We start from the raw sequence: 11,210 nt of genomic DNA on the forward strand, positions 1-11,210 counted from the left end.
CAACCTTTGGTTACTAGCCCAATGCTCTAACCACTAGGCTACCTGCCGCATAATTCAATTGTCAAATGCTTAATAATTACAAATAACGGTCATATATGTAATTAATGTCACAAAATAAATGTTGTGTTTTATGTCACAATCTGTGAAGACTCAAAGCATTCAACGAACGGCAATCAGAGTTTACCCACCTATTTTTCTACCACCGTCACTGGTTACCGGGAGGCCTGTTTGAAGTTCATACTAATAGGCCTACACATTGTAGCCTAGTCTAGTAAATTGACTGTATGTGTTAGGATAACAATCCCATTTCCCCCCGGACAGTTTCAGACCCATTTCAGGTGTCCTGACTTTTCAGGCTACAAAAAAGGTAAAATTTTTGTCAGCAAGACGCATCAATTAACGTAGGCCTAATCAATGGCAATCGCCGAATGTCATTAGGCACTTTTTTGGGGTGTTTTGTAAACAGATGTTTATTTCCATTCATCAAATGAGTGTTCATGGATTGCAGTGTTTGGATTATGTTGGAGTGGACAAACATGCACAGGTAGCCTACTTTATGTGATTTGTTTGAGCATCAGGGGAAAGCATCGTGACTGGTTGTGTTCATGTTCATGCCACATTCAAAGGTCATTCATTTTTACCGTTAAATTACGTCTTTGTTATTAGACCCATAAAAAAATGTAAATAGAGACCCCCGAATGTCAGGTTGTCCATGTAGGGTTGTTTGCAGAGTCTGTAGGGTGGCCCTTTTGTTCTCCACATGCTCCACACTGAGGCTTTGAAGTGGGCAAACATCTCCCTCTTTCTCCATTCCTCTTCCACCCTTTCTCTATCCCACCCTATTCACTCAGCCAGCCCCGCCTAAAGGTTACGACAAGCTTCACTCTGTTGATCTACGTGTGTGCACATGGGTGGAATGGGATTTTTGGAGTAGCGGACACCTTTTGGTAGCATGATCCCATTCACAAGAGGGTGATGGGATTATTTAAAAAATGTTGTGTTTTCATTTTGTGAAAATAAGGAAGAGTAGCCTTCCCTTGCTAGTAGAAGCTAGCTGGCAGCAGGCTTTAGCCTAGCTAAATACATACACTTCATGACAAAGTATGAGGACACCTGCTCGTCGAACATCTCATTCCAAAATTATTGGCATTCATATGGAGTTGGTCACCCCTTTGCTGTTTTAACAGCCTCCGCTTTTCTGGGAAGGCTTTCCACTAGATTTTGAAACATTGCTTCCATTCAGCCACAAGAGCATTAGTGAGGTTGAGCACTGATGTTGGGCGTTCCAATTCATCCCAAAGGTGTTTGATGGGGTTGAGGTCAGGGCTCTGTGCGGGGCAATCAAGTTCTTCCACACCGATTTCGACACAACCATTTTTGTATGGACCTCGCTTTGTGCACGGGGGCATTGTCATGCTGAAACAGGAAAGGGCCTTCCCCAAACTGTTGCCACAAAGTTGGAAGCACAGAATCGTCTAGAATGTCATTGGATGCTATAGCGTTAAGATTTCCCTTCACTGGAACTAAGGGGCCTAGTCCGAACCATGAAAAACAGGCCTAGACCATTATTTTCCCTCCTTTAGAGTTGGCACGATGCATTTGGGCAGGTAGCGTTCTACTGGCATCTGCCAAACCCAGATTTGTCCGTCCGACTGCCTGATGGTGAAGCGTGATTTATCACTCCAGAGAATGCGTTTCCACTGCTCCAGAGTCCAATGGCGGCAAGCTTTACACCACTACAGCCAACGCTTGGCATTGCGCATGGTGATCTTAGGCTTGTGTGTGGCTGCCATGGAAACCCATTTTATGAAGCTCCCAACAAAAAGTTATTGTGCTGACGTTGCTTCCAGAGGCAGTTTTGCAAACGAGGACTGATGGTTTCTACGCGCTACACGCTTCAGTACTCGGCGGTTCCGTTCTGTGGCCCATCACTTCGCGGCTGAGCCGCTGTTGCTTCTAGACGTTTCCACTTCTTAATAATAGCACTTACAGTTGACCGGGGCAGCTTTAGCAGGGCAGAAATTTGACGAACTGACTTGTTGGAAAGGTGTCATCCTGGAGGAGGAAATTATTGTCCAGAAACTAACAAAAGTGGCACTGACCCAATGACAAAGACAGTGAATATACACTACATTTCAAAAGTTTGGGGTTACTTAGAAATCTCTTTGTTTGTTCATTAAAATCACATCAAATTGATCAGAAATACAGTGTAGACATTGTTAATATTGTAAATGACTATTGCAGCTGGAAACGGCTGATTTTTTATGGAATATCTAGATAGGAATACAGAGGCCCATTATCAGCAACCATCACTCCTGTGTTCCAATGGCATGTTGCTAGCTAATCGAAATGTATCATTTTAAAAGGCTAATTGATGCAATAAAGAAGCAATAAAACTGGCCTTCTTTAGACTAGTTGAGTATCTGGAGCATCAGCATTTGTGGGTTCGATTACAGGCTCAAAATGGCCAGAAACAAATGATTTTCTTCTGAAACTCATCGGTCTATTATTGTACTGAGAAATGAAGGCTATTCCATGCAAGAAATTGCCAAGTAACTGAAGATCTCATACAACCCTTTGTACTACTCCCTTCACAGAACAGCTCAAACTGTCTCTAACCAGAATAGAAAGAGGAGTGGGAGGCCCCGGTGCACAACTGAGGAAGAGGACAAGTACATGAGGGTGTCTAGTTTGAGAAACAGACACCTCACAAGTCCTCAACTGGCAGGTTCATTAAATAGTACCCGCACCAGTCTCAACGTCAACAGTGAAGAGGTGACTCCAGGATGCTGGCCTTCTAGGCAGAGTTGCAAAGATAAAGCCATATCTCTTCCAGCATCTTCATTTTTTTCTGCATCTCACAAATGTTCTTCTTTGTGATCCGAACACAAACTTACATTTGTCTGTCCATAACACATTTTTCCAATCTTCCTATGTGCAGTGTCTGTGTTCTTTTGCCCATCTTAATCTTTTATTTTTATTGGCCAGTCTGAGATATGGCTTTTTCTTTGCAACTCTGCCTCGAAGGCCAGCAATTCCTAATGTTAAGGTAAGGTTGGAAAGGAGAACGCTGATTTGAGAGCAGTCCTATCAGTATCAACACATGCCTCAACGACGCACTTAGCGAACGTTCTCTCTGCGTGGTGTTTTGGGAAACGAATGTTTCATCTTCTGCCGTTATAGGAAAGATGCATCGTTAAAACACTTGTAAGCCTAACCAGACCGCTCGCACACATGTCTGCATGTTGATTTTGTTCACCCACACCATACGCGATCAGGAAATGCAGGCTGAAATATCAAAATGAACTCTGAACCAACTATATTAACTTGGGGACAGGACATGTAAGCATGTAAGTTCCATCGCTATCGGGAAACTTGGCCCAGATCAAGGAACCAAGCGACAACAATGCCTCGACGGCTGCGGAAGGAATGAAACTGCGTGTCTCAATTTTCAGGTAGTAAAAAATCACGTCGACAGCTGGAGCGAATTTCAAGGAGCCGCCCCTTTTTGTGACGAAAAACGACATTGCAACACTCCAAATCTTGCATCTGCGTAAAGCTTGTAGTAAGCTTAAAGTCACCAGGGTAATGTAGTTGGCTGTAGTTCATTGATCTTTGGCTCCCCAGAACTTAAGTAGACTACATCTAAACTAGGTGAAATTCCAAAAATGGAAAAATCAAAACATCACCTGGCTACTCTTAACTCACCCAGAAAGACATAGGCTTACCAGTAGATTTAAAAATGGATGCTATGGCAAGGCGTATTAGTTTCTACCATTAAATAACAGGGATATTACAATTTGAATTCTAATGGAAAAAGTCTCAAATATAATTAGACGAGTTAGAATAGCTAGTCCACATTTCAGAGGTGCTTACAACAGGGTGTTAACCATGCTTAACACATACATAGCAACATAGCAGTAACATGTGAATATAAACCCATAAAGGTTAAATCCCATAAAGCGACAGGAGCTCCCTTCCTTTCCCGAGTGGCACACTTTAAAATTAGATTAAGAGGATCCCAGTAGTCTAAATGTGTTCATGAGTTGACCTGACGAGGCAGATGCGTCCTTCGAAGAGGTAGCGAGAGAGAGGAGGGCTGCTAAGAAGCACTTCCCTGGCTTTGTAAGACCGCTGTGTAGGCTGTTGTCCCCTTGTTATGGGATGTCACCAAGCTGTTTGAAATGTCTCCCTCCCATTCAGGATCTTTGGCAGGTGACTGACTGATCAGGATCAGGATGGAACAAAATGCTAATGTGGAAAAAGTGATGTTTTGTGAGTTGAGTTATGCATTAAAAATTGTAGTAACTGGTTTCCTGTTGCCTTGCAGCATGTGACTGTGACCCGCGAGGCATCGCCGAGCAGCAGTGCCACAAGGCCAACGGTCGCTGCGTGTGCGTGGAGGGCGTGTCTGGTCCCCGCTGTGACGTCTGCACCCGTGGCTACTCTGGCACCTTCCCCTACTGCGAACGCTGCCACCAGTGCTTCGCCGACTGGGACCTGGTCGTGGGTCAGCTGACCAATCAGACCCACAGGCTGGTCAACAAGGTGAACACCATCAAGGCCAGCGGCATCACCGGACCCTATAAACACACCATAGATAACATGGAGCAGAGCGCCGGGGCCATAAGAACTATCCTGGCCCAGAACCCGGCTACACAGCCACTGTCAGAGATACAGCAGCTACTGGAGCAGGCCACGTAAGTGGGGTCAAAATGGGTCAATGACAATATTCATGAATGGCAAAAAAAATTGTAGCCTCATCAAAACCAATTATGTACTGTATTCTTTCTTTGTGATATATTTATGTTCTTAAGAGATCTAATGGAAAAGATGAGCAACAAGCTGAACCTCACTGAGGAGGCACTGGCCCAGGTATCATCTGATGACAACAGCACCAACACCAAACTGGACTCACTCAAAGAGGACACCCAGAAGCTGGATCGCACTGTCAAGGATCTGCTGGACCAAGTGGAGCTCATCAAGAACACTGACATTCGGGGTAAGGCTACATGTTGAGGATTGTGATATAGAAGAGATATACAATGTCAATCTCCATTATACTTCCATTTGTCAACTTTGTGACATTCAACATTGTTTTTGTAATGACAGGAGCGACAGACAGTGTCACCAAGTACTACCAGCAGTCTCTGGCTGCAGATGCTCGCGCCAACGCCTCAACTAGCGGCCCAGGCAACCCTGTGGAGAGCTCTGCCATTTTACGGCAAGCCACAGAGGACAAGATGAACGACACCAGGGAGGAGTTCCACAGGAGGCAGGAAGAACACGCCAAGAGACTGGATGACCTGGCAGGACAACTGGAGACACTGGACCTATCAGAACTCAACGTGAAGGTAAGTCCAAGCAAGGCCATATCTAAGGCCTGACACTGGCTTGCGGATGTTGACATAACAGAGGTGTGACTGAGTTTGACACAGATGGGACTCAATCTAATCCCAGTTTGCGAGATAAAACCACCAAAAAGAAGACATTAAATCAAAGCTTTCTTTATGTGGGTCAGGAAGAATGTTAGGTTTACTTAAAAGATAACCACGATCTTGCATCCAAGTTGAACTATTCTCACTCTACTGGTCCTCTCTCTGCAGACGTGTGGCAGCCCAGCTGATGCGTTGTGTGTGGACTCTCCGTGCGGGGGGTTGAGCTGTGTGGACTTCGAGGGGAACAGGAGGTGCGGTGGCGAAGGGTGCGGCGGTCTGGTCACCCTGGCCAATAACGCCTGGCAGAAGGCCAAGGACTTTGACCAGGAGATCCTCACGGCCATGGAGGAAGTGGACAAGCTCGCCAAAATGGTGAGACTCTGTCTTTAAATTCAAATGAACCAACTCTCTTTAGACGAGAAATACCCCCCACTACGTCTCCTCTGGTTCCTAACCTGCATGTGTGTGATCAGGTGTCGGAGGCCAAGGTGAAGGCGGATGAGGCTAAGCTGAGTGCCCAGAACGTGCTGCTGAAGACCAACGGTACCAAGCAGCGTGTGGACCAGAGCAACGAGGAGCTGCGCAGCCTCATCCGACAGATCAGAGACTTCCTCACACGTATGTGTACTCCTCCAATCAACTTCCACTTAACCCTTGTACTCCTACATTTGTTTACTACCCCGTTATTTAACGGTACAATCTGCAGCTGTTCAATGGCCATTTCAATTAAATGTTTTACTTTAATTTCACCCATTTGATTCTAGAAGAATGTAACTTATAAATGTCTCATGAGCTTAGTCCCTCCATCGTAACCCTTGATTCTCCTGTGGCGCCCCCTAGAGGATGCAGCGGACCTGGAGAGCATTGAGGCAGTGGCCAACGAGGTGCTGGCCATGCAGATGCCCACCACACCAGCCCAGCTCCAAACCCTGACAGACGAGATCAGGGAAAGAGTAGGAGACCTAGCCCACGTGGAGACCATCCTTAACCAGAGCTCCGACGACATCCAGAGAGCCGAGAGCCTACTGGAGCAGGCACGCAGAGTCAGGTAACACACACATACACCTCTAGATCATCCTTGAACAGAGCGCAGAAGATGAGGCAAGTGTGCAAAGCCAGGTACTCCACACATACACACTGTTATGCTTGGTGTGCTTCTTATTTCCCCCCTCTGTGTGTGTGTGTGTGTGTCCCACAGTAAAGAGGCGACAAACGTGAGGGACACAGCAGAGATGGTGAAGCAGGTTCTGGAGGAGGCTGAGCGTGCCCAGAGCGCAGCGGCCAAGGCCATCAAACAGGCCACCACTGACATCAAAGGCACCAATGACCTCCTGACCTCAGTGAGTCAACATCCTCCACTTTACTGCACACAGTGAGTTTGAACTTTTGGGACTAATCCATTGGTTCCATTCTACTGGGGAAACTAAATAAAGCGCAGTTCAAATATTTGAAAGTATCTTGCTTGACAGCTAATACGGTAAAGACGCAGAAATTAACCCTGTTCCCGTCTTTACATCTTGGAACAGGTGGAGTCGGAGACAGTGGACTCTGAGTACAAGCTGAACAACGCCACCCAGAGGCTGCTGCGGTTAGAGCGCGACGTCACGCTGCTCAGAGAGAAGACGCTGAACACCTCACTCAGCTCTGAACAAACTGAAAAAGACACAGAGAGCATCAACAAAGTGGCTGAGCAGGTCAAAAAGGTGTGTGTGATCCACTCCGTGTTATATTGGGACAAATGTGAGAGTTTGTGGTTCATTTTCAGGCCTCGTCTGTCTTAAAATAAATTGCCGACCTTGTATATGACTGTGTGTGTGTGTGTGTGTGTGTGTGTGTGTGTGTGTGTGTGTACAGAACCTGGACTCGGAGCTGAAGGATAAGTACAGCACCGTGGAGGACCTGATCACACAGAAGGCCGGGGGCGTGGCCAACGCCAAGAAGAGGGCGGAGCTTCTACAGCAGGAAGCCAAAGACCTGCTGCTACAGGCCAGCGACAAGCTGCAGCTGCTGAAAGGTACATATGCATACTCCTATACACACACACATCAAGAACAGCTTGGAGAGGGCCTTGCATGTAATGTATGTACAATCACAACCTAAAACACACACCCTTGGGGTCCAATCATGACATGTCCTCACAACACGTTGAGGCATTATCACATACACTACACTTTTAAACCTTTATTTAACAAGGCTAGTCGGTTAAGAACAAATTCTTATTTACATTCTTATTTATTCTTAATTCTCCCTATGGGACTCCCAATCGCGGCCGGTTGTGATACAGCCTGGAAACGAACCAGCACTGAGATGCAGTGCTTTAGACCACTGCGCCACTCGGGAGCCAATGGTGCCTGCTTAGTGGATATACAATATAAACATGATCGCTTTATAATACCTATGAGCTCTCCATATCCTGTTGACTCACTTTTTCCAATGCAGAATTGAACATAAAATGACGCAGTCCCTCTAACATTCTCTTCTCAGGTGTGCCTATTCACTGTGTGAAATTCCACATGTTCTGATTATAAAACCGGTGTGTGGAGGGATACTACACATCTTGTTCCTTGATTGACGGTAGCATGACTCTCCTTTTTTGGTTCCCACTTAGATTTAGAGAAGTCGTATGAGGACAACCAGAAGACTTTGGAAGACAAGGCCAACCAGTTGGTGGATCTGGAGAAGTCCATCAAAGAGCTTCTGCAGGAGATCAGTCACAAAGTCACTGTCTACAGCACCTGTCTGTTTTAAACACAACCTCCAGTCCGGGGTTTTGGTCCCACAAGCCAAAATTAATGGCAATCAAGGATATGGGAATTTGAAACCAGAAGCCATTTAAAGACATGCTCCTTAACTTTAGCGACTACTTAGTATTTTTTAAACCTCCCGCTTTGGGCTGGATGTGTCAATGTGTAGTTCATAAGTGCATAATCTATGAGCAGAATTACTGTCTTACCTAAACTAGCCACGAAATCCCTAGTTTGAAAGCTGTGCGGCACCATTTTCCCAAAATGTTCTCCCACTTGGGCCAGCCCCCTAGTCATTTGAGTTCAACCAATGAGCTTCAGTCCCTCGCCATATGATTGACAGCTCTTTTGTTTTATTTGTTTTTTACATTTTATTTAAATCATAGATTGACAGCTAGCAAGATGCACGTGTTGCACCCACAACAGAGCAGAGAGAGCAAGCAATGACGTGGTGCACATATCTGCACATATGTGAGGTAGTACACAATCTTCAGTGTCCAACTTTGGCTCATGGGCACTACTTTCAGAACTACAGGATAAAGTATACAAAAGTACTGGAGAATCTATATATTACTGACACTTGCCCCTTTAGACTGGACACTCAGTCACACTCCCTGGTTTCATAATTTAAAATGGAAAATGTTGGTTTACTTTTGTACTGTGTGAAAGTAAAATAACTGGCATTTGTGCGGAAAAAGCAGGGGATGAAAAAGTAGAAACATGTTTCTATTTGTAGGAAGCAAGGAGAAAGTATAAGTTAAAATTTGAATCCTGCCAATGAGTTTGCCAGCCAAGTTACAGCAGCCATCATTACCTATACAAAGAGACATGAACCACCCACAGACGTTACAACTGCCTTGTGTGGTAGTACTACTAGCATATGTGAGATTGTTATGGTTTAGAATCACAGCTTTTAGGCACATTTCTCAGTGCTTACTGATGTTTGGAATATGAAAAACATCCTAACAATTTCAAATAAAAAGGAACATGTGCATTGTTCCAAATGTTTCCAAAGAAATGCCCCTCCAGTTTAAACATAATTGAACTTAATAATTGTTCTTAAGCATGTAAACCAAAGTTTAGAGGGCTGAAAGCGTGACTGTAAAGGTTTGACCTAACTTTTTACCATGAGACTGCAATGATTTTATTCCTCCAAACTTTTGTATTAGATTATCTCGTACATTTGATTGCAACATTGTATGAGCCAATTGGTTACTTTCAAAGTTTTATCTAGACCAAAATCTAGACCACAACTAAATAGATTTTTAATTAAAAAACGACCCATTGAAATCCCATCAAATATTTGTTATATCTCTTCAATCTACTGAAAAGCTTTATATTTTTGGGTGTCTCGACAAGTACTGAGTTATTTTTGACATATGTGCTATTTATGTGCCTCTCTACTTAACTGTAGAGTACCTGTTCGGCTAAGACGGAGCTGTGTGTGTGTGAGAGGGAGCAGCTGGCGCCTGTGTTCTCCACTAGAAGTCTGAGGACCTCAGAGTGACCCTGGGAGGCAGCCACATGCAGAGTGGACATCCTGTGTACACTAAGCATTAGATCCAATGCCTAGATCTGGAACACAAGAGACATTTAGCTTTCACAGTACTCACAGTTTTGTTTTTATCTCTTTTCTTTTGTTGTATATTGGTCTTGCTTCTTTTTGAAAGGCACTTTAAATACAATGCATTATTATTATTAGACTGCCCTAAATCTATGGAAGGCCTATATTTTCAAGGAAATGCATCCATCCCGTCATTCCTGGGAGAAATCAGGTCTATGAGGTTTGAATTGGTGAATACATGAATTGGTGATAGCATTTTACTTAAATCATAAATGGATTATTCAATCACACATGAGTGGGGTGGAGAGTGGGGTAAGTTGAGCACAAGGGGTGAGTTGAGCGCCACCCTTGTTTCTAGGAAACCATACACAACATTTATAATTTGACCAAAAATTTAGAAAGAGGTCATCATTTCATGGAGTGTGTGAAGGAAGAAGCCACATGGAAAAAGTGGTAAGCAAGTTAGGGCAGAATAACTGATTTTCACCAAGTCAAATGAATTAAAAGTGTTTCAAACAGTACAACGTGTTTGTTAGGTGTTAAGCCTGTGTTAAAATATGCTTAAAAATGTTAAAAGACAAAAAAGCAATTATGATTGTGTTAAAATATGTTTGGGAAATAAAGATAGACTGTTTTAAAAAGTTACCCACTGGGCAAAAACTGGTTGAATCAACGTCCAGTGAATAGTGGCAATATTTGATTCAGTATAGAATTTTGTAGATCAGCGTCCCTTACCCTGTCCGGCAGCTCAACTTACCCCATACCCGGAGTAAATTGTACCAAGAGAACAGTTTTTTAGGACAAGCTAGGTTTTCAAAACTGTAATGTTTACATGAATTCTGATAAATTCCGGGGATACACAACATCCTGAAATATACAGTATGTAGATATCTTTGTTAGAAAGAATACTTTATTTCCCTTGACGGAGTGATGCTGAATGTAAGAAATTGCTCAATTTACCCCACTTTCCCCAAGCCTATATTATGGGCACTGGCAGACAGGTGAGTCTGGGTTGTATGCCTTTTGTGTGAGGTCATTACTATCTGTTCTGAAACTGACTAGAGCAAGATCTTGTAAATCGAATGTCAAGTTCACTCTAATCGATAATGGGATCTTATGAGCCACAGGCCTATGCTAATACTATGCGCACATGGTACATCCAGAGCTGCTGAATTGAGATCCCTGTTTGAGCAAACGTTTTACTTTTTTTTTTTAAAGATGTTTTATTTATTTTTCTAAAATGTTTTCTAACATGTCGTCCGATGTTAGACTCTGAAAGGTCTGAGGAATCTGTCTTAATATTACCTACCATAAGGTGGCAGTATGTAGCCACAAACTACGCTACTAACCCCGTGTGTTACAATGCCTGTATCTAAAGGCATGGCCTCTACAGGGGCTGCCAGAGAGGCTCCAAGGGACTTCATTTAGGAACGTCAAACCTAAAGCAGAAAGGATGGAATTTAT

General features: G+C 43.9%; 1 protein-coding gene across 1 annotated transcript in view; it reads left to right on the forward strand.

Annotated features, from left to right (window-relative positions):
• Positions 1–9,482, forward strand: part of LOC139407926 (laminin subunit beta-1-like) — a 36,238-nt gene extending 26,756 nt beyond the window's left edge. Inside the window, exons 24-33 of the mRNA XM_071151813.1 lie at positions 4,331–4,700; positions 4,818–5,002; positions 5,113–5,354; positions 5,607–5,810; positions 5,912–6,056; positions 6,279–6,486; positions 6,637–6,778; positions 6,965–7,141; positions 7,293–7,452; positions 8,047–9,482. Coding sequence (XP_071007914.1) covers positions 4,331–4,700; positions 4,818–5,002; positions 5,113–5,354; positions 5,607–5,810; positions 5,912–6,056; positions 6,279–6,486; positions 6,637–6,778; positions 6,965–7,141; positions 7,293–7,452; positions 8,047–8,186 — 1,973 coding nt within the window. The 3' untranslated portion in view covers positions 8,187–9,482. The remainder of the gene's footprint in view (positions 1–4,330; positions 4,701–4,817; positions 5,003–5,112; positions 5,355–5,606; positions 5,811–5,911; positions 6,057–6,278; positions 6,487–6,636; positions 6,779–6,964; positions 7,142–7,292; positions 7,453–8,046) is intronic.
• The last annotated feature ends 1,728 nt before the right edge of the window (positions 9,483–11,210 follow it).

This window comes from Oncorhynchus clarkii, chromosome 1 (assembly GCF_045791955.1).
Source record: "Oncorhynchus clarkii lewisi isolate Uvic-CL-2024 chromosome 1, UVic_Ocla_1.0, whole genome shotgun sequence".
NCBI classification, from domain to species: Eukaryota; Metazoa; Chordata; class Actinopteri; order Salmoniformes; family Salmonidae; genus Oncorhynchus; species Oncorhynchus clarkii.